Source organism: Schistocerca serialis, chromosome 1, assembly GCF_023864345.2.
Source record: "Schistocerca serialis cubense isolate TAMUIC-IGC-003099 chromosome 1, iqSchSeri2.2, whole genome shotgun sequence".
In the NCBI taxonomy this organism is placed as follows: domain Eukaryota; kingdom Metazoa; phylum Arthropoda; class Insecta; order Orthoptera; family Acrididae; genus Schistocerca; species Schistocerca serialis.
Window position 1 is genome coordinate 1019099682 of NC_064638.1, and position 24766 is coordinate 1019124447.

At 40.6% G+C, this 24766-nt stretch overlaps 1 protein-coding gene across 2 annotated transcripts in view; it reads left to right on the forward strand.

Moving 5' to 3' along the window:
- Positions 1–17227: 17227 nt before the first annotated feature.
- Positions 17228–24766, forward strand: part of LOC126413497 (transmembrane protein 135-like) — a 137887-nt gene continuing 130348 nt past the window's right edge. The window contains exon 1 of one of the 2 annotated variants that reach the window (XM_050083269.1): positions 17228–17525. In XM_050083269.1, coding sequence (XP_049939226.1) covers positions 17379–17525 — 147 coding nt within the window. In that variant the 5' untranslated portion in view covers positions 17228–17378. The other variant, XM_050083270.1, reaches the window with a different exon arrangement.

Consider the following 24766-nt stretch of genomic DNA (forward strand, 5'->3'; position numbering starts at 1 on the left):
AACTTTGGCTTTGTGCATCAATATGATGATACTCTGAACAATACTTTTTATATTTCTACTGTAAGTCTGAACTTGCAGAACATGTGTAGTTTCACATACGATAGTACTGTCCATTGAATTATCACATTAAGGATTCTCATTTCCACCACAGATAAAACCCTCCACAAATTCGAAGCAGGAAGTTTTTATGATGAACAGTGCAAGTTTCGAACCACTAGAACAATTTTTCGTCTTCCTTGAGAATCAGACATATGCATACAAGGTGAAAGTGAAGAACACACACAGTGTGAACATGCTAATGGTGGTTTAATGCCACCCAACGGTACTTAAACATACATCCAGCTAACATGTTTCACACACTACAGTCACAAGAGGATGAAATTACTACATTGGACACCAAGTAAAACATTGATTCTGTTTGAGAGAAATCATTTATAGATTCCTAAAGCTGTATAACAGCAACTGTTTACGAAATTGACATCTGATTATAAATCGGAAATTATGGAACGTTCACATCATCCCCTATGAAATGTTCGTCAGCAATGGCAAACGTATGTGACGAAATAGCACCGTCTTACGAGAGTAATATCTCTTTCCCTTTTTATCCATGACATTTCGACACGAAAACAGCCGACAGTGTCAGACGCTAGACGATAGTGCACCATGTACTTGACACTGACTAGAAGTTGGGAAAGCTAACTTTGAGTTCCAACAAATACTTGACCACATAAACGAAGAGCAGTTAAGATGTATCCTCCGTGGGTAGTCTCTCCATAGTGATCCATATTGCAGAGTACAAGTTGCACAGGTTCACCACACTCAAACGCTTAAAGTTACTTGACAGGGCACATATTCGTTCTCCCGTTGTTCCATATGTAGGTTGAATAGCAAAAGGAGTCGACTAGTAGTGATATAAGATATTCTCTACAGTGTATTGTTTGCAGACTTGCTGAGTACGCATAGTCGTCTTTCTGATGTTCACGGTTCATCAGAAGTGGCATCAAAGTCTGCAACACCTCACACAACATTTACCCTTCATTTCTGATGAATTGTAAGGTTGTGCTATAATAGTAACTCACATCACTCTTCAGTGAAACACTATAGACCAGAAACAACCCCATGTATGTACTTAGAATGACTACTCAACCATGGAGGCGGACTCCTAGTATTATTGTCGTATCAAAAACTACATCAAGTCTTTTTAATTCAATACCAACTAAATTTTCGTGAAAAATAGTGCTCCTTCGAAAATTATGTTTTGCAGTCAATGTATCTGCTCCAAATTTACTTTCCTAGGCTGACGCTAGTTTTATGTTTCCTATCTTTTGTAAATTTTACATAGTCTTACCAAACACATTGTTATTCGTAAGTGTGAAAAAAAAGTCTTTATGGATAAAGATGATAAGCTTTTTCTTCTAGGAGATAAAGTGAGCAATGTCGCGTGAGGTTATAGCTGTGTGCACAATAGTTGATTTAACAGTAGTCTACTGTAATGTAAAAACAAATGTACATGTTGCAATACACATTTGCTCTCTATAAATGTTTTATCCCTAGAATGTCTTCCTTATTCCATTAAACCACTTTCAGACATTCTATGTACACATGTACAATAATCAGCCCAAGTGCCATGTATTCTTTACAGCTAATCACCACAGGCTATGTTCATCATCACAGGATGATAAAAGTTTTATGTTTCCAAATAAGGCGAGTACCTTAGAGTAGGGTCACTATTGCCTGAAAAATGATGCTGATGACCAATTTGATAAATTTAAAATGTAATTTGTACTACAAGGGAAAGTTAAATGTAATTTTTGTGTATGTGTGAATGTGTAAAAACAATAAACGTGATTTGTGCCTGATTTATTGCTTGGAAAGTAAAGAAAACATATAATACATCAATTTCATTTATTTTGTCTGAAAGTCTCTTCAATTTTATAGAAATTCTCTGTTAATCACACACATTATAATATTGATCATTCTACAACACTTGATTTAACCTGTACAAAATGCTTCTGCACATACTTAAACGTTCTCATTACAAGAGTAAATCATGATGGCAATGAAATTTATTGATGACTCTATATTATTTGACCCAAATATTTGTTTGTATTTGTGTGTGTGTGTGTGTGTGTGTGTGTATGCCTACATAATTTTGGAAAATAATAATCGAATCTTTTTGATATTATGCCAATTTAGATGAAACTTACATAATTTTTATATGTAAGAAACATGCAGTATTGTTGGATACTTTTGAATATGTTGTTATTGAACGTTTCATTTTTAGTAGGTGCTAAAAAAGTTTTCCACCAGTGGCACTTTACATTTTTTAAAATTGTCCACAACTGCCATCTGCATATTTTCAAATTTTCTGCCACTGTCATATTGCACATTTTTCAATTTCCTGCCAATACCAACTTGATTATTTTTTAATTTACCACCCACTGCCACCTTGCAGTTGTTAAATTTATTGCCAAATTTATCTTGATGACTTTATGCATTCACAGTCATTGGCAATGTCATTGCCCTGGCATGTTGGCTGTTGTGTTCATAGTTGATATGCAGTGACTCTAAGCACCACAAACATTTAAGAAACGAATAAAATGTCAAAATATTTCTTACTGTATGTACAAAGCAAAGTATGTTATACATAACTTAGATTTATCGAACGTCTGTTCAACATGTGTTATCAAATACCAATTACTGATTTGATTGCAGAGTAACATTGATCACAGCAGAGGCCTACATTGATGTTTCAAGCACCTTCTTGCTTCCCATTGTTGAAGAGCAATTCGGGGATGCCGACTGCATCTTTCAACACGATCAATCACCTCTTCATAATGTACGGTCTGTGGCGGAGTGGTTACACGACAATAACATCCCTGTAATGGACTGGCCTGCACGGAGTCTTGACCTGAATCCTATAGAACACCTTTGGGATGTTTTGGAACGCCGACTTCATGCCAGACCTTACCGACCGACATCAATACCTCTTCTCAGTACAGCACTCCATGAAGAATGGACTGCCATTCCGCAAGAAACCTTCCAGCACATGATTGAACGTATACCTGCGAGAGTGGAAGCAGTCATCGAGGCTAAGGGTGGGCCAACACCATATTAAATTCCAGCCGTATTGATGGAGGGCGCCACGAACTTGTAAGTCATTTTCAGCCAGATGTCCGGATACCTTTGATCACATAGTGTAGTTGATGGTTGTTCGTGTTCGCAACTGCAAATACGTTTCATGCATTTTATAACGGCTGTCGTCGCATGCATGCATGTCCAAAGTAACATTGCATCGTTCATCTTAACAAGACAGGCACTGCAATATCGTATTCATTCGCCAGTACTGGGCAGCGGCTTTCAAGGAGTGGTGTCCGCCAAACGATGGACTCTCACCTTCTCCAATCGCAGCACCTATACCTGCATGATGTATCTCCACCCCCAACAACTCTGACAACATAACAGCTTTAGGAAGATGAACTTAACCATCTTCCAGGGCCCGGACTGCTGTCAGCAAGTTGGCACAATGTGGCCCAATTGTGAACAACATCACTCCCGGTACCTCTCAACTTTGGCGTGCTGGCTCTTCTGCACCAAACTAGCAATCCGCAAGACAGTTATGCAGTTTGCAAAGACATAGCAACGTGGACTTACTATGTGGCGCTCACCGACCTCGGCCCCTTACCCTGTCGCCAGACTGACAACTAAAACGACACTGACTCAGACTTATCATTGATGAAGCGCCGATTAGAAAGGGCCATAATTCTCTCGCGACGACATGATCAAACAGCTGCAGAGGTATCCACCATGCAGCACACTCTGGCGAACATGCGCTGATATCGTCGACGGTTTATCACACGCCTTAAGATGTAAGATGTATCTTGAGCTACCTTTATTTTTACTTATGAATTCTACGCACCTATTCTTCCTGGCAAATTACATCGTCAATAGGAAAGTCAATGTCAGGGTGAGTGGTCAATAGAGCTAAGCCATTAAGTCGATCCTCCTTCATTGTCGCCCTCAGCCATGTCTTTGTACGCCGCAATGTTGAAAAACTTCTTTCTACTGTAGCAATAGACGCAGGTAGACCAGCAAACAGTTTGTAAGGCGTGTGCAAAGTAGGGAGAGTCCCTATTTATAACGCTACATATCGAAGGTTCTCTGTACAATAAAACAGTAGAGTATTCGCGACTTTTCTCGAACAAATGCCAGACAGAATAACGTATCGTCATCACTAGAATGGCCGCGACTTCTCTCGTATATATGTGTTAGCTATCTATGTTCAAACAGAAACGTATAAAATACAATGACGCGGACGCGCGTGCTACATAGGAAAGTACAACTACTCGATAAATTGATTCATTCGAGTCAGGTGACGAAAGAGACAAACGCATAGCGCTCGAGCTGACTGGCGGGGGCGGCGCGGGTGCCAAGGCCAGAGGCCCCGCAAGAGGGTAGGGGATACTGCATTGTATCGCCTACTTTAATAGAAAGACTTCTTATACCGATACACAAGCCAGCGGGAGAATGACTGATCAACGACTATTGGCCACTTAGAGTGTTGAATGCTGACTAGACGATCTTAGCCAGACTTGTGGCAGGTCACGTTAAGACGACGTTGCTGGCGATCATTGCCCCTGAACAGAAGTCGCAGTGCGGGGGAGGGGGATGCCAATATGCAAAAGGCTGGCAGCAACTACAAGTACTTAATAGCAATTGCCCTGACGTGCAGCCTGAGGGCAGCATTCATCTGCATCGATTTCGATAGAGTGCACCTTAACTTCCTACTATAGGTGATGGACCACTTGGGATTTCTCACATGCCCCATCGAGTCTCTGCGGCGCCTTTAGGCAGCAGCTAGCTCTCATGTCCATGTCAACAGACGGATGATGGACCCATTATCCATTAAGAGGTCTCTACGAGAAGATCTCCCCCTTTCTGCCTAGCTTCATGCAATCATTCTGGAGTCACTCCTTGGGGGTCTCAATTGCAGGCTATCTGGCATCACCGTGCAGGATATGACTTTCTGTTATGTGGTGTACGCTAAGCGACCTGCTACTGCGGTTTGTACCACCAACGAATCCCGCAGCACACTAAACTGTATCGAGGACACAGACAGGCCATGGGCAGTCTTCTGAGCTTCAACAACTTGGTGGCGTTGGTTATCAGATTTGGTAGCGGGCTGGGTGCTGTCGTCCCACTTCTACGAGTTACAGAACCGAGACGTTCGGGAGTCACTTTTACAAAGCATGTGAGCAAAACGGCCACGGCAAACTATCAACTGTTACATAGTGTGCATTAGAAACTGATCCAGGACTTGAACCAGCTGCAACATGTGGCAGTGTGCATTAGAACCTGATCCAGGACTTGAACCAGCTGCAACATGTGGCAGTGTGCATTAGAACCTGATCCAGGACTTGAACCAGCTGCAACATGTGGCACCTCTACGTGGTGTCAAAACTCAGTCACTTGTACAGGTTCCTCGTCAACTAGCCAGTTATTTCCTACCCACAGCATTTGTATTTAAAATAAGTTACGACACTCTCACGCTCCTTCTGCATGATGGAGGGCTGGGAATGGTTAACATCCAGACACAGGCAGCTGCCCTCAGTATGATAAATATGTGGAAATGACGGACGAAACAATATTCCTTCCTCACAGATCGTCTGCTGGGGGTTCTGATGCCCGTCTCTAACGTACTTCCAGTGTCGGTTGCATAAGTCATGACAAAGCTGTCCCATGTACCGACATTCATTCCTGAATAGAACTAGGCCTATATGTCGTCTCGGATCTCCCGCAGCACACCCGCCGAAGGAAAAAGATTTTTATATCACCCTTCTGGGGGCGGTTCCACATACAGTTGTAAAAAGCAATCACCACTATTCATTGGCCACGAGTGTCGAAAACGATGCATTGCGACTTTCTATCGGCGACCAAGTGCACGACGTGGCGTGAAGTGACCAACAAAAAATATGTGATGAGATACTGGCTTCACGCTATCAGATTAATCGACTCACCCCTTTGCTCCGACTGTTGTCTCCTGAACACCGATCAACGTCTCTTCATTTGCGAGTTGTCGTCCAGCAAACGCTGGACGACAACACTATGTGATCAAAAGTATCCGGACATCTCATTGAAAATGACTTACAAGTTCGTGGCGCCCTCCATCGGTAATGCTGGAATTCAGTATGGTGTTGGCCCACCCTTAGCCTTGATGACAGCTTTAAATCTCGCAGGCATACGTTCAGTTAGGTGCTGGAAGGTTGGAACGGCTGCCCATTCTCATGGAGTGCTGCACTGAGGAGAGGTATTGATGTCGGTCGGCGTTCCACAACATTTCAAAGGTGTTCTATAGGATTCAGGTCAGGACTCTGTGCAGGCCAGTCCATTACAGGGACGTTTTTGTCGTGTAACCACTCCGCCACAGGCCGTGAATTATGAACGGGTGCTCGATCGTGTTGAAAGATGGAATCGGCATCGCCGAATTGCTCTTCAACAGTGGGAAGCAAGAAGGTGCTTAAAACATCAATCTAGGCCTGTGCTGTGATAGTGTAACGCAAAAAACAAGGAATGCAAGCCCCCTCCAAGAAAAACACGACCACACCATAACACCACCGCCTCCGCATTTTACTCTTGGCACTGCACACGCTGGCAGATGACGTTCACTGGGCATTCCCCATATCCACACCTGCCTTCGGTTCGCCACATTGTGTACCGTGATTCGTCACTCCACATAACGTTTTTCCACTGTTCAATACTCCAATGTTTACGCTTCTTACACCAAGCGAGGAGTCGTTTGGCATTTACCGGCGTGATGTGTGGCTTATGAGCAGCCACTCGACCATGAAATCCAAGTTTTCTCATCTCCCGCCTAACTGTCGTAGTACTTTCAGTGGATCCTGATGCAATTTGGAATTCCTGTGTGATGGTCTGGATAGAGTCTGCCTATTACACACTACGATCCTCTTCAACTGTCGGCGGTCTGTCAGTCAACAGACAGTGTCCGCTCTTACGCTTTGTGCTGTACGTGTCCCTTCACGTTTCCACTTCACTATCATATCGGAAACAATTGATATAGAGAGATTAGGAGTGTAGAAATCTCGCGTACAGACGTATGACACAAGTGATACCCAATCACCTGACCACGTTCGAAGTCCGTTAGTTCCATGGAGCGCCCCATTCTGTTCTTTCACGATGTCTAATGACTACTAAGGTCACTGATATGGAGTATCTGGCAGTAGGTGACAGCACAATGCACCTAATATAAAAGAACGTATGTCTTTGGGGGTGTCAGGATACTTTTGGTCACGTAGTGTATCTTGCTACCTCCGTGTCTCTCCTGATGTGACTGAACCTTGGACCCCCTCTATCCAGATTACTATTACTTTTCTTTCACAAATTATCTTGTGCTTAAATGGTTCAAAGGAATGACCATTGAATATGTCTGAGGCGAAGTGGAGAAAGTGGAGCTTAAGTACTGGTGGTACCTGCAAAACGCTCACCTTGCCCTCGAACATATACCGAGGTACCACATGCTCTTCACAAATTATTTACCTAGTGTTTTCGTTACCCCCTCCCCCGCCCTGGTTGGTGAGTGCTAAGCTCAGTCTGGTGTACCGAGCAGCATCACATTGAGGACAAAAATTTCTTATTTGTAAGCAGTGAGGATGGAAAGAAACTGGCTGATTCATGAAAAGTTGAATTCATTGGAGCATTAGCAAAGCAGAATGAATCTGCTGTAGATATTTTTACAAGCCATTGCTGGAAATAGAAAACGCCAATGGCTGTGGAGAAGAAAAATTCAGCTGCACTGTTTCTCGAAGAAAGATGCTTTTAGATGAAGTAGTATACACTTTTTATATTTGTTTATCCTTTCAATGAGATTTTTTGCAACAATATATTTTATAGGCTTTCATTTGTGCACATTTGCTAATCATATTTACAAAATTTAAAAAAAATTGTAGCACCTTGGATCCTATCACCTTGGGAAAACTTTTGGGAATAATTAAGGACAACGCCTGCAGAGAGGTAGTTAATTTTTTATGGTAGGAAAAAAGAGTTAGTGTCGATGTGTTCAGTGCGAACGTACATGGATTCAATACTTGGTACCTCCTCAGATTTTTTCGATCGACAGAAGTCTGGACAGAATCCACTCAGTCCTTGTGAAGCCAAATGAGAAGCTGCTTAATAAAGAAACAGTAGCATCCTCAGAATTCATCCACTGGCAATGACGGCTGCAGTGATTCGTGGCATGCTGATCACATGCCCCACAATCATAGATCACTCTCGTACTGTCTCGTAGACACAAATTGGCCAGTCGGAACAGACCTGAACTGTGGGTGGTGTTCACTTTTACATAGAATATTCTAAGGGATTCTGCAGCAATTTTGCTAGTCTGCTCTTTTACCTTAGTGATGTACAGCAATCACATGCGCTTTATTTCAGTTTCTTGTCACTATCCTCTGTTCAAGAGATTCGCAATAAATGCAAACTACTGTAAGAAAGACACCAATGCCGAACCGGCTGACTGTTTGTTCTGAGCTCATCCAATTGCTTTTCAACGCCATGGATGGCTCTTTCTGTGTTCTATATACATATTGTGCCTTCTGTAACTATTCAGATTTTCCCTGTGCACAGCGTCGCAGTCCAACCGTCATGGTCGATTGTTCTTCACCGTTTCCCCACTTCTTAAAACCGTATACAGTGTACCAGGACATTGTTGTCGATGCTCGATAATACCGACCATTGGCTCGAAACAGTGACACACTGAACATTCTAGAAGATCAACCATGTGCAGACGTCTGAAGTTAACTGCTGGTCGATCATTGGGAAGGGTATTGATACCGGTTTCTTGTACTTTGAACGTGGTGTTCTGTTGCCTTTGCCGTCTGCTTTCAAGGTAAGAAACTTTCGCAAGAATTGTAACGACTATTCACGACCTCTTATGATGGAGGGGGCTCGACGGTCACTGTCGAAGGAGTCTCTGTAAAACTCATCATTCAACTAAATAACTGCGTAAAAAATCATGCAGAAATTGTATGTACATTTTCGATTTCTTCAAGGAATCCAAAATAGAAGAACAAAAGTCAAGCATGAGTGGTTCAAGGACATTTGAAGGTACCTTTTACGTAGCACCGAATCTAGGACTTGAATCTGTTTCACTGAGTGAGGTGACACAGTGGTTAGCACATTAAACTAACTTTCGGGAAGACGGCGGCCTAAATCGTCATCTGTCTGTCCAACATTAGGTTTTCGTAGATAAAATCACTCAAGGCAAAAGTCGGGATGGTCCTGTAAAAAAAGACACAGCTTGTTGTCAGGGGCTTTTGAGGTTAACTCTCTAGAGCCAATCGCAAACACCGGTGCTCCTGAGAGTCTGATGAGGCGAGATTTACTGTCGATAGTGGCTGGCGGGGAGGTATAGAAAGTGCTCACACGAGTAGCGCCCATGCTATGACCGCTAGGCAGCTTCCAGTGGCGGCTCGTGAGTATACATCGTTGCATTCAGATAATTTTGAGAGCGTCTGCTGTGTAACAGTTACGCTTATCAAAACGTTTATACAACTACAGCCACTACCAGTCGTAATAACAATAATAATAATAAGATGCATAACCTATCTGACAAAAGAAAGAATTATTTTTGTGGAATTTTGTTGTTTTGTACGTAATGAAGTACAGTTTAGAGCAGTAACGAGATGATGTACAAGCTTTCGCAACGCTCCATTTCGCATTTTTGTGTAAATGGGAGTTTTCATGAAGTCCATTTTTTTCGGACAAATGTACAAGATTGCTAACAGATGTATTAGTTCACACTCTTACTTCTGGACTGAAAATCAGCTTTTCTTACGCTGCAACCACGCAACAACTTGTGCTAACGGTACACTTCCTTGTAAAATGTTCGTTTCTAGACACACATATTTGATTTCGTCAGCCTCTCAATCAAAGGATCTGTTCTCCGAGGCCGTATTACTTTTACTACTAACTTCTCCTGGTAACTTACGTTTCTGTTGCCAGAATGAGATTTTCACTCTACAGTGGAGTGTGCGCTGATATGAAACATCCTAGCAGATTAAAGCTGTGTGCAGGACCGAAACTTGAACTTGGGACCTTCGCCTTTCGCGGGCAAGCGCTCTACTGACTGAGCTACCCAGGCATGACTCAGGGCCTGTCCTTTAGTTTTCTGTTAGCATTTAAAATAGAGTCAACATAGTTCATGTTTACACTGCACACGAAAGCCGATTTCCACACAATAAACAATCAACTCCAAACACAATGATTAAACTCAGGCAGTAACTTCTGCCGACATGGTCACTTGACTAGAATACAAATGAGACACTGAGATCCATAAGGGCCCACATTTAAGTGAATTTCAGAGAGACCAGTGATATCAGCTTTTCGTGAATTTTCATATAAACGATGTGGCCCTACAGTACAGATAAACCTAACTCACCATAAGATCAACAGATTTCAGAAGTATGAATAAATGCTACAATCTCACAATCGATGGTGATGTTCAAAGGGCTTTATGATTCTCAGCGCCTCAAATGGATTACTGTTCTATAATATTCATAACTTAATATACTGTAACTCATCCAGAAACACACAAAACAGGTTTACTGTCAGTACAACTTCAACATATACTGACGTCCGATCTGATTTTACTATACAGTGAGTGAATTAGCATATCTGAGGAGTGGGCTGTTATCTAACAGGATGCCGAGTGAATGGGATAAAAGTTTGCTTCAGTGTGCTAGCACCTGGTGACACTGACGTAAACTTACAGTTGAGAGGTGCTGCTGTGCGCATCAACTGTGCACGTTGTTTATCAAATACGTATGTTACAGGAGAAAGAAATCTGGCGTTCTACGGTCGGAGTGTGGAATGTCAGATCCCTTAACCGGGCAGGCAGGTTAGAAAATTTAAAAAGGGAAATGGATAGGTTAAAGTTAGATACAGTGGGAATTAGTGAAGTTTGGTGGCAGGAGGAACAAGACTTCTGGTTAGGTGAATACAGGGTTATAGATACAAAATCAAATACACGTAATGCAGGAGTAGGTTTAATGTTGTTGTTGTGGTCTTCAGTCCTGAGACTGGTTTGATGCAGCTCTCCATGCTAATCTATCCTGTGCAAGCTCCTTCATCTCCCAGTACCTACTACAACCTACATTCTTCTGAATCTGCTTAGTGTATTCATCTCTTGGTCTCCCTCTACGATTTTTACCCTCCACACTGCCCTCCAATGCTAAATTGGTGATCCCTTGATGCCTCAGGTCATGTCCTACCAACCGAACCCTTCTTCTAGTCAAGTTGTGCCACAAACTTCTCTTCTTCCCAATCCTATTCAATACCTCCTCATTAGTTATGTGATCTACCCACCTAATCTTCAACATTTTTTTGTAGCACCACATTTCGAAAGCTTATATTCTCTTCTTGTCCAAACTACTTATTGTCCATGTTTCACTTCCATACATGGCTACTCTCCACACAAATACTTTCAGAAACGACTTTCTGACACTTAAATCTATACTCGATGTTAACAAACTTCTCTTCTTCAGAAACGCTTTCCTTGCCATTGCCAGTCTACATTTTATATCCTCTCTACTTCGACCATCATCAGTTATTTTGGTCCCCAAATAGCAAAACTCCTTTACTACTTTAAGTGTCTCATTTCCTAATCTAATTCCCTCAGCATCACCCGACTTAATTCGACTACATTCCATTATCCTCGTTTTGCTTTTGTTGATGTACATCTTATATCCTCCTTTCAAGACACTGTCCATTCCGTTCAACTGCTCTTCCAAGTCCTCTGCTGTCTCTGACAGAATTACAATGTCATCGGCGAACCTCAAAGTTTTATTTCTTCTCCCTGGATTTTAATACCTACTCCAAATTTTTCTTTTGTTTCCTTTACTGCTTGCTCAATATACAGATTGAATAACATGGGGGAGAGGCTACAACCCTGTCTCACTCCTTTCCCAACCACTGCTTCCCTTTCATGCCCCTCGACTCTTATAACTGCCATCTGGTTTCTGTACAAATTGTAAATAGCCTTTCGCTCCCTGTATTTTACCCCTGGAACCTTTAGAATTTGAAAGAGAGTATTCCAGTCAACATTGTCAAAAGCTTTCTCTAAGACTACAAATGCTAGAAACGTAGGTTTGCCTTTCCTTAATCTTTCTTCTAAGATGAGTCGTAAGGTCAGTATTGCCTCATGTGTTCCAACATTTCTACGGAATCCAAACTGATCTTCCCCGAGGTCGGCTTCTACCAGTTTTTCCATTTGTGTGTAAATAATTCGCATTAGTATTTTGCAGTTGTGGCTTATTAAACTGATCGGGCGCTGATGACCTCGTTGTTGTGCGCCCTAAAACACTAATCATCATCATCATCATCATCATTAAACTGATAGTTCAGTAATTTTCACATCTGTCAACACCTGCTTTCTTTGGGATTGGAATTATTATATTCTTCTTGAAGTCAGAGGGTATTTCGCCTGTCTCGTACATCTTGCTCACCAGATGGTAGAGTTTTGTCAGGACTGGCTCTCCCAAGGCCGTCAGTAGTTCTAATGGAATGCTGTCTGCTCCCGGGGCCTTGTTTCGACTCAGGTCTTTCAGTTCTCTGTCAAACTCTTCACGCAGTAGTAGGTTTAATAATGAATAGAAAATAAGAATGTGGGTAAGCTACTACAAACAGCATAGTGAACGCATTATTGTGGCTAAGATAGACATGAAGCCCACAACTACCACAGTAGTACAAGTTTATATGCCAACTAGCTCCGCAGATGACAAAGAGATTGATGACATGTATGATGAGATAAAAGAAATTATTCAGATAGTGAAGGGATACGAAAATTTAATAGTCATGGGTGACTGGAATTCGGTAGTAGGAAAAGGGAGAGAAGGAAACGTAGTTGGTGAATATGGATTGGGGGGAAGAAATGAAAGAGGAATCCGCCTGGTAGAATTTTGCACAGAGCATAACTTAATCATAGCTAACATTTGGTTCAAGAATCGTTAAAGAAGGTTGTATACATGGAAGAAGCCTGGAGATACTATAAGGTATCATATAGATTATATAATGGTAAGACAGAGATTTAGGAACCAGGTTTTAAATTTTAAGACATATACAGGGGCAGATGTGGACTCTGACCACAATCTATTGGTTATGAACTATAGATTAAAACTGAAGAAATTGCAAAAAGGTGGGAATTTGAGGAGATGCGATCTGGATAAACTGACTAAACCAGAGGTTGTAGAGAGCTTCAGGGAGAGCGTTAGGGAACGAATGACAAGAAAGGGGGAAAGAAATACAGTAGAAGAAGAATGGGTGGCTTTGAGAGACGAAATAGGAAAGTAGCAGAGGATCGAGTAGGTAAAAAGACGAGGGCTAATAGAAATCAATGGGTAACAGAAAAAATATTGAATTTAATTGATGAAAGGAGAAAATATAAAAATACAGTAAATGAAACAGGCAAAAAGGTATACAAACGTCTCAAAAATAAGATCGACAGGAAGTGCAAAATGGCTAAGCAGCGATGGCTAGAGGACAAATGTAAGGATGTAGGGGCATATTTCACTAGGGGTAAGATAGATACTACCTAAAATTAAAATTAAAGAGAGCTTAGGACAAAAGAGAACCACTTGAATGAATATCAAGAGCTCAGATGGAAATCCAGTTCTAAGCAAAGAAGGGAAAGCAGAAGAGTGGAAGGAGGATATAGAGGGTCTATACAAGAGCGATGTACTTGAGGACAATTTTATAGAAATGGAAGAGAATTTAGATGAAGGTGAAATAGGAGATATGATACTGCATGAAGAGTTTAGCAGAGCACTGAAGGACCTAAGTCGAAACAAGGCCCCAGGAGTAGACAACATTACATTAGAACTACAGACAGCCTTGGGAGAGCCAGGCCTAAGAAAACTCTACCATCTGGTGAGCGAGATGTATGAGATAGGTGAAATACTCTCAGACTTCAAGAAGAATTTAATAATTCCAATCCCAAAGAAAGCAGGTTTTGACAGATGATAAAATTACCGAACTATCAGTTTAATAAACCACGGTTGCAAAACACTAACACGAATTCTTTACAGAGGAATGGAAAGACTGGTAGAAGCCGACCTCGGGGATGATTAGTTTGAATTCCGTAGAAATGTTGGAACACATGAGGCAATACTGACCCTACGATTTCCCTTAGAAAATAGATTAAGGAAAGGCAAACCTACGTTTCTAGCATTTGTAGACTTAGAGAAAGCTTTTGACAATGTTGACTGGAATACTCTCTTTCAAATTCTAAAGGTTCCAGGGGTAAAATACAGGGAGCGAAAGGCTATTTACAATTTGTTCAGAAACCAGATGGCAATTATAAGAGTCGAGGAGCATGGAAGGGAAGCAGTGGTTGGGAAGGGAGTGAGACAGGATTGTAGCTTATCCCCGATGTTATTCATTTTGTACATTGAGCAAGCAGTAAAGGAAACAAAAGAAAAATTCGGGGTTGGAATTAAAATCCATGGAGAAGAAATAAAAACTTTGACGTTCGCCGATGGCGTTGTAATTCTGTCAGAGACAGCAAAGGACCTGGAAGAGCGGCTGAACGGAATGGACAGTGTCTTGAAAGCAGAATATAAGATGAACATCAACAAAAGCAAAACGAGGATAATGGAATGTAGTCGAATTAAGTCGGGTGATGCTGCGGGGAATTAGATTAGAAAATGAGACACTTAAAGTAGTAAATGAGTTTTGCTATTTGGGTAGCAAAATAACTGATGATGGTCGAAGTAGAGAGGATATAAAATGTAGACTGGCAATGGCAAGGAAAGCGTTTCTGAAGAAGATAAATTTGTTGACATCGACTATAGATTTAAGTGTCAGGAAGTCGTTTCTGAAAGTATTTTTATGGAGTGTAGCCATGTATGGAAGTGAAACGCGGGCGATAAATAGTGTGGACAAGAAGAGAATAGAAGCTTTCGAAATGTGGTGCTACAGAAGAATGCTGAAGATTAGATGGGTAGATCACATCACTAATGCGGAGGTACTGAATAGAATTGGAGAGTAGATAAATTTGTGGCACAACTTGACTAGAAGAAGGGATCGGTTGGTAGGGCATATTCTGAGGCATCAAAGGATCGCCAATTTAGTTTTGGAGGGCAGCGTGGAGAGTAAAAATCGTAGAGGGAGACCACGAGATGAATACACTAACATATTCAGAAGGATCTAGGTTGCAGTAGGTACTGGGAGATGAAGAAGCTTGCACAGGATAGAGTAGCATGGAGAGTTGCATCAAACCAGTCTCTGGACTGAAGACCACAACGACAACAACAACAACATGTATTTGGCCCATAAGGGAATTACCTCACGAGTGTTGCGCACGCGCAAAGCCCCTTAAAACGTGCGCAACTGAAGGTGTGCTTGCGATCCTGGTGTCAAGCTTCCGGAGTCTGGAGGAGCAATAGCGCTGTAGATTAAGTGCTGCATCTTTCAGATTTCAGCAAGTATGTTACGTTTATCAGCATTCAAAGAAAAATAACCAGTAAATCTGCGAGATTTCGAAATTTAGGGTGTTCGTGTGCTCTTACACAGCAGCCGCCACTGGTAGCTCCCACTATCGCCAGTGGAGAGTTTTCGATGTGAGTTCGTCGCACAAACAGCAACTTGCTGCCACTGTAGAAATTGACACCATTTACGGGACAAGAAAAGAGACGAGCGAAGAATGAAGACAGAAACCAGACTCCTATGCTCTGGAACCCGTACCCATTGTAGGTCATGCTGTTGCCAATAAATATGTTTCATTGTTTTGTAGTGGCGTAAGATAAGACAGTGTACTAGAGTGACTGGTTTGTGAGTATGGGGTCACTGAGATATTGTATCTGGGTTGTGGCGTACAGAAGATCGCCCAGAAAATTCCATATTTCCACTGGAATAACGGAAAAAATAAAACTGCTGATTCGCAGAAATATTTGACATACCAATTTAAGGACCATTTCATGATTACTGAAGGTGAACTGACATGGCGGTATAAGCATATCGTGAGCTGAACATGAAAGCACAATGTATAATAGTAAACTAGCTAAATTACTTTGTGTTGTGCATGCAAACAGTCCGGAAATAATGAGTTCAAGTACAGCGAAATACGGCCAATTACTGTGGTAACTGTCTTCTGCTCCACTTCCCCTTTTAAGACTTTACATTTTTTTCATTCTTGAGATACCTCATTATTTTGGTTCATAGAAGTCAGTCAGCTGCATCGTTTGGTACATAGACCAAATTTTCTAGGCTATGTTTCTAGAAATAATCAGGTTGGGAGCTGAGAGTATTATGTTAGTCTGTGGTATCTCTAAGAGGTTCCAGAGAGTGTTCTACTTAGCGAGCGATACTGCGAGCGCTGTGGTCACATATCTACTCGCGAGTTGATTGTGATGTGTCATCTCTGCGTGAGCGGTCGAACCGTGAACTTTAACTCTCAACCTAATGCGAGCTGGCTCTGTGCATGCGTTTACGATTCTGTAATAGTTATGCACTTGAAGGACCTCGCCGTCGACAGGACACTACACCCTACTTTTCTTTCCTTTTCCTACGAATGCATTTGCTGTGCTTTTTGCAAGAAACGCTTTCAGAGCACATGGCCATTACAAGTAAACTATTGCCCGTGGTTGAATTGTTAAGGAAAGAGATTCTGGTAGTGCGAACTACTACGAGGGTACATTTTTAAAAATTTTTTATAAATCTTTAAAAAGGTTGTTTTAAAGCATTTTTTTTCGTCAGCAGTAACGGCGGCGGACCGTCACAATTCAAGCACTGACTTAACACAGCCACCCTAGATTAATACCGAAACATAGTAACTTGAAGCGGAAGTAATGTATTTGCTTTCGTGGATTCGGCTTCACTCGATACCGATGCTACCGTACTATTTGGATCTGGTGTACATAAATAGTTTTGTTCGAGAATGGTTATGTTTTTTCCAGATATTAAAGTGACATTAAAAGAATTTCGTATTACCTTCACTCACGTCACGTTTTTCAAAGCATTACTTAGTTGAAAGTATTTTAGGGGAAAAAAGTTTGCAGACACAGCGTATTGAGAATTGCGCTCGAAGTATTCGGTTTAGCGATACGTGTCGTTTTTATTCTATAGTAACACGAAGGAGCTAGCAATTTGAGTTATAGATTTATCAGAGTGTAAAGTGTAAACAGTAGGCAATCGTGCTGACTATGACGCTGTTACGTTGGCAACGGTAACAACGTCCCTGTTTATGTATGCATATTGTTATCTCAGTGACTGTTGTAACAAGGTACATGTTGTGATGACAGGTCAGTGACTGGCAATTATAGGCTAGTCGTGAGAGGGAGTCACAAATGACTATCATAAAGTAGTCGTGAGCGATGGTTGCATTCAGTAAATTTCAAACAGTGCCTCACACTTGCTTGGAGTATGTGCACCCGTGGACAAAATCTTGCAGCGACGCTGCAACTAGTTCGGGATGTACAACTTTCCAGGAGTCCTTCCGAATTTACGTAACTGTGTATATGGTAAGTTGTGAGGCGCAGAGTGACATTTGTGTCAGTATAACCTGAACCTTTGTACAAGTTATCAGACACATGCCAAGTTAGTTTTCATTGTCAGTTCTAAACTGCAACCTGTGAGCGCAAGTAATTACGACGACAGTTTGGATTTAAGAAACAATGCATATTGCAGTACTTTTGTGCCCAAGTTTGGACAGGATGCTTATGTAAACATACCGCGTAACAGCCCACATTTCCCTTCACCGTTTAATAAAAGGAAACCTGTGACACTAGTTAAGTATGTCGTAGAATTGAATTGAAACGCACAATGTACAGGAATCCAGAGGATGGAAGGAACCGCACCGTAACGAAGCACGGGAAGTAAATCAACATAAAATGGGTCATTGTGTTTAGTAGTGTTTATCTATTTACATGTGCCTACACAGACGTTGTTCTGAACGTTGGGGTTTACGGTTCTTCGATAAGAAAAGTTGCTCATGACTTCTTCGCTGCTGCTAACGGCAAGAAGGCGTTACGTTCCTTGTAATGGCACTGTTCAGCAAGCCAGTTGTTATTGAACAAACGTGTAGAGAGTATACACATTGCTACACTAGTTCTTGCACCACAGCTTCTGTAGATTTCGGCTTTATAATACTACAAGGGGCGTTTCCACTTTATTCAAGTCTATATTTGGTGAGTACTAGTCTGCAAAATTAAACTGTAGATAAAAATGATTTTCTCGTAATGTGATTTGTTTTTCTATTTCCATGTATTAAGATCTCACAGAAGCTGTTCTTGTTATGCAGGAATTTTGATTTGTGCCAGTTCACGTAATATTAAATAGCATAAGTGATGCCTAATAGGGTTTTGTAAAGCTTAAAGCACAGCTCTTCAGCAGTATGTCTTTCCTTATGTAATAGCTTGATATGTGTTTTCTGTCTGTTTGGTTTCAATAAACTGGGCTAGAAATAACTATTTTGCAAGAAACAGTTGCTGTCATGTCAGTGGTGTCATCCTTCAAAATCCAAGACTCTGAAATGATGTTGTGGTCTAAACCCCAAGCATTTTATTTTTGTGTTTATTGTTTGATGTGTGTGCATTTCATACTGAATGTGCCTTGTTTAAATACATATTATGTGTGTGTGTGTGTACTAGTGGATGAAGCCAGCAGTTTCAATCAGATGTCAGTGCTGTTTAAATTCTCATGAAAGGGTTAGAAAATGTGTATATTGCAGATATGAGTTCAAATAACTAGGGATTATGAAGACTGTGACTATACATGTGTTTTTAACCGATATTATACATGGTAGGTCATGTTATCTGACAGCTATCCAAGAAATGCTTGGTGTCATGTTGTTTATTGTAAAGTTCTTCCACCAAACTGTATTTTAACAGTGTTTTAGCCCTACCAACAGTAGTGGACTCAGACCCAAAAATATCCTTTTAACTGGTTATACTGTACACTTTGGAGAATGGATGCACAGCAAACACTGTGCGTAGATGAAATAGGCAAATAAAAAGCATATCCTGACACGAGTTATGACAGACAGTGCTGTGGATTATCATCATGCTAAAAAATGAGGATGTAACATGCCGAATCAAATAATTTGACGAAACTGAAATTTAAATGCATTCAATTGATAATGCCATCCTGTTTTACAGTGAGTGTACTAGTATTTGTTTATGGAATTCCCATATTTTATATGTTAGCCAGAGTGTTGTTATTTGTTTGTGGGCACTAAATCCTTGGTACATTGTCGAGCAACAGTTATTTTTTGCTACAGTTCAAAGTAACCCTTGAAGACTAAAGGGAATTTGTTGTTGTTGTACTTCATTGTGTATTATCCATCCTGTTGATTAATGAAGCAGTGTTGTGTTTTAGGAAAGTTTTTCTTAAAGCTGAAAGACTGCTTTGGGAATGTTTAATTATGAGAAGTTCATGCAGACTGGTTCTTGCACTTGACTTATATGGGCAGTACAAGAGATTTCTTTCAAGGGTAGCAGTTATTAGTTGATGACCTGCAGGGTGGTGGTCCTTTTAAGTGCAAATAATGCAAAATCATATGAATATTCTGGGAGGGAATGCTTAACATGTCGATTGATAGTGGAAGAATTACTTATCATCAGTACTGTTGGTCAATCCATTTTGAGATGTACTTGGAAAACAAAAAATGTGCATGAAATTAGTGTCACAGTTTCTCATTCTATGTAACAGATGAATCGCAAATGAACTCACTTTCATAGATGATAGGGTTTGATCACATTTTTATGACACCCAGTGTGAGGTGATGAAATGCAGTATTTCCGTTACAATCCATCTACAAAGTAATAAATCCAGAATAGTTAATCCCAAAGAAAACTGAATAAAGAAAAGCAAGATCTGTACATATATAAATACATACATATGTACATACCTACCTTCATCAATACCTGTTTCGTAGATGATGAATAAGGCGTTTCGTAAAGATGTGGAGTGTGTCACTTTAACATAAGTTTTCTTTACACAAAATGAGTAATTAAGATATTATTTTTAATTTTTTATGGGTACTACTTCATATCTAAAAATTCATCTATTGAGTAGAAGGAGTTGTCATTCAGAAATTCTTTTGATTTGCTTTTAAATGTTGGTTAGCTATCTTAAGACTTTTAAAGCTATTTGGCAAATGATCAAAGATTTTTGTGGCAGCATAATTCACCCCTTTCTGTGCCAGAGTGAGAGTTAATCCAGAATAGTGAAGATCGTCCTTTCTTCTAGTGTTGTATCTATGCACTTATTTTTGAATTGGGATGGGTTATTAATAACCACGTCCATAAGTGCAAGTAAGTATTGCAAAGGTATTGTGGATAGCCAAAGTTCCTTAAATAAATGTCTGCAAGGTGATCTTTGGTGGGCTCCAGCTATTATTCTGATTACGTGCTTTTGTGCAACGAATACTTTCTCTCTTAGTGACGAATTGCCCCAAAATATGATGCCATATGAACGATTGAATGAAAATAGGCGTAGTAGGCTAATTTAGTGATATGTTTTACACCAAAATGTGAAATGACACTAATAGCATAAGTAGCTGAACCTAACCGTTTCAACAGATCATTGATGTTTCTGCCAATTCAAATACTCATCAATGCACACACCCAGAAAATTTGAATATTCTGCCTTAGCAACAGACTGCTGTTCATAGCCTATATTTATCAATGGCGTTATGCTATTTACTGTACAGAACTGAATAAAATGTGTTTTGTCAAAATTTAGTGAGAGTCCATTTGCAGATAACCACATAATAATTTTCTGGAAGACATTATTTAGAAATTCCTCAGCTGATTCTTGTCTGTTGGGTGTGATTACTATACTTGTATCATCAGCAAATAGAACTAGCTTTGTATCTTCATGAATATAGAGTGGCAAGTCACTAATGTATATTAAGAACAATAAGGGGCCCAAGACTGAACCCTATGAAGTCCAATATTAGGATAAAAATTTCAGTGTTCAGTGTGTGTGCTGACCATTGTGAACTATTATTTGGAAACCACCAACGGTTTGCAAAATAATTGCTCTGGAAATGATATCTCAGAGAACTTATGATTGTTGTTGTGATACAGAACCGATAATTTATTTTCATGTTGATTTTCAACCATTTGTAGGAACCTGACAGTCAAATTATGTAAGAATGGGGTGCTTTTGAATTAACATCTAATTTGCATCGATATGTTAAACATATATATAAACTAGCTGTGGTATTATCTGTTTAAAACGGATTTCGGTAAGCCCTGTGGAAATTTGGTGAATGTTGACATCCATAAGCTAAAAGAAGAGTGGGAAGAAATAGGCTACTTTGTGAAGAAAGTAAATAATGTTTGCAAAAAACTTTATCTTCAGTACTTTTGTCATCGAGTTCCTCAGCATTTTATAAATGCATAATACCTTCATTCATCCACCAGTAAGAAAGATTGGGTATTTGTCATATGCTTGACACACTATTATTTCATATAAGAGCGGCAAGGGAAAAATGTAGCGAAGTTATATATGAAGTACTGGACATAGTCCGTATCAATTCAGGCAGGCTAGGAAAAAATGTTACCTACATAGTCTCGGATGTTATTGAATTTAGCATGTGTTAAAGTGAAGGACCCCCCCATGAACCATGGACCTTGCCGTTGGTGGGGAGGCTTGCGTGCCTCAGCGATACAGATAGCCGTACCGTAGGTGCAACCACAACGGAGGGGTATCTGTTGAGAGGCCAGACAAACGTGTGGTTCCTGAAGAGGGGCAGCAGCCTTTTCAGTAGTTGCAAGGGCAACAGTCTGGATGATTGACTGATCTGGCCTTGTAACAATAACCAAAACGGCCTTGCTGTGCTGGTACTGCGAACGGCTGAAAGCAAGGGGAAACTACAGCCGTAATTTTTCCCGAGGGCATGCAGCTTTACTGTATGATTACATGATGATGGCGTCCTCTTGGATAAAATATTCCGGAGGTAAAATAGTCCCCCATTCGGATCTCCGGGCGGGGACTACTCAAGAGGATGTCGTTATCAGGAGAAAGAAAACTGGCGTTCTACGGATCGGAGCGTGGAATGTCAGATCCCTTAATCGGGCAGGTAGGTTAAAAAATTTAAAAAGGGAAATGGATAGGTTGAAGTTAGATATAGTGGGAATTAGTGAAGTTCGGTGGCAGGAGGAACAAGACTTCTGGTCAGGTGACTACAGGGTTATAAACACAAAATCAAATAGGGGGAATGCAGGAGTAGGTTTAATAATGAATAGGAAAATAGGAATGCGGGTAAGCTACTACAAACAGCATAGTGAACGCATTATTGTGGCCAAGATAGATACGAAGCCCACGCCTACTACAGTAGTACAAGTTTATATGCCAACTAGCTCTGCAGATGACGAAGAAATTGAAGAAATGTATGATGAAATAAAAGAAATTATTCAGATTGTGAAGGGAGACGAAAATTTAATAGTCATGGGTGACTGGAATTCGAGTGTAGGAAAAGGGAGAGAAGGAAACATAGTAGGTGAATATGGATTGGGGGACAGAAATGAAAGAGGAAGCCGCCTGGTCGAATTTTGCACAGAGCACAACATAATCATAACTAACACTTGGTTTAAGAATCATGAAAGAAGGTTGTATACATGGAAGAACCCTGGAGATACTAAAAGGTATCAGATAGATTATATAATGGTAAGACAGAGATTTAGGAACCAGGTTTTAAATTGTAAGACATTTCCAGGGGCAGATGTGGACTCTGACCACAATCTATTGGTTATGACCTGTAGATTAAAACTGAAGAAACTGCAAAAAGGTGGGAATTTAAGGAGATGGGACCTGGATAAACTAAAAGAACCAGAGGTTGTACAGAGATTCAGGGAGAGCATAAGGGAGCAATTGACAGGAATGGGGGAAATAAATACAGTAGAAGAAGAATGGGTAGCTTTGAGGGATGAAGTAGTGAAGGCAGCAGAGGATCAAGTAGGTAAAAAGACGAGGGCTAGTAGAAATCCTTGGGTAACAGAAGAAATATTGAATTTAATTGATGAAAGGAGAAAATATAAAAATGCAGTAAGTGAAACAGGCAAAAAGGAATACAAACGCCTCAAAAATGAGATCGACAGGAAGTGCAAAATGGCTAAGCAGGGATGGCTAGAGGACAAATGTAAGGATGTAGAGGCCTATCTCACTAGGGGTAAGATAGATACCGCCTACAGGAAACTTAAAGAGACCTTTGGAGATAAGAGAACGACTTGTATGAATATCAAGAGCTCAGATGGAAACCCAGTTCTAAGCAAAGAAGGGAAAGCAGAAAGGTGGAAGGAGTATATAGAGGGTCTATACAAGGGCGATGTACTTGAGGACAATATTATGGAAATGGAAGAGGATGTAGATGAAGATGAAATGGGAGATATGATACTGCGTAAAGAGTTTGACAGAGCACTGAAAGACCTGAGTCGAAACAAGGCCCCCGGAGTAGACAATATTCCATTGGAACTACTGACGGCCGTGGGAGAGCCAGTCCTGACAAAACTCTACCATCTGGTGAGCAAGATGTATGAAACAGGCGAAATACCCTCAGACTTCAAGAAGAATATAATAATTCCAATCCCAAAGAAAGCAGGTGTTGACAGATGTGAAAATTACCGAACTATCAGCTTAATAAGTCACAGCTGCAAAATACTAACAGGAATTCTTTACAGACGAATGGAAAAACTAGTAGAAGCCAACCTCGGGGAAGATCAGTTTGGATTCCGTAGAAACACTGGAACACGTGAGGCAATACTGACCTTACGACTTATCTTAGAAGAAAGATTAAGGAAAGGCAAACCTACGTTTCTAGCATTTGTAGACTTAGAGAAAGCTTTTGACAATGTTGACTGGAATACTCTCTTTCAAATTCTAAAGGTGGCAGGGGTAAAATACAGGGAGCGAAAGGCTATTTACAATTTGTTCAGAAACCAGATGGCAGTTATAAGAGTCAAGGGACATGAAAGGGAAGCAGTGGTTGGGAAGGGAGTAAGACAGGGTTGTAGCCTCTCCCCGATGTTGTTCAATCTGTATATTGAGCAAGCAGTAAAGGAAACAAAAGAAAAATTCGGAGTAGGTATTAAAATTCATGGAGAAGAAATAAAAACTTTGAGGTTCGCCGATGACATTGTAATTTTGTCAGAGAGAGCAAAGGACTTGGAAGAGCAGTTGAATGGAATGGACAGTGTCTTGAAAGGAGGATATAAGATGAACATCAACAAAAGCAAAACAAGGATAATGGAATGTAGTCTAATTAAGTCAGGTGATGCTGAGGGAATTAGATTAGGAAATGAGGCACTTAAAGTAGTAAAGGAGTTTTGCTATTTGGGGAGCAAAATAACTGATGATGGTCGAAGTAGAGAGGATATAAAATGTAGGATGGCAATGGCAAGGAAAGCGTTTCTGAAGAAGAGAAATTTGTTAACATCCAGTATTGATTTAAGTGTCAGGAAGTCATTTCTGAAAGTATTCGTATGGAGTGTAGCCATGTATGGAAGTGAAACATGGACGATAAATAGTTTGGACAAGAAGAGAATAGAAGCTTTCGAAATGTGGTGCTACAGAAGAATGCTGAAGATTAGATGGGTAGATCACATAACTAATGAGGAAGTATTGAATAGGATTGGGGAGAAGAGAAGTTTGTGGCACAACTTGACCAGAAGAGGGGATCGGTTGGTAGGACATGTTCTGAGGCATCAAGGGATCACCAATTTAGTATTGGAGGGCAGCGTGGAGGGTAAAAATCGTA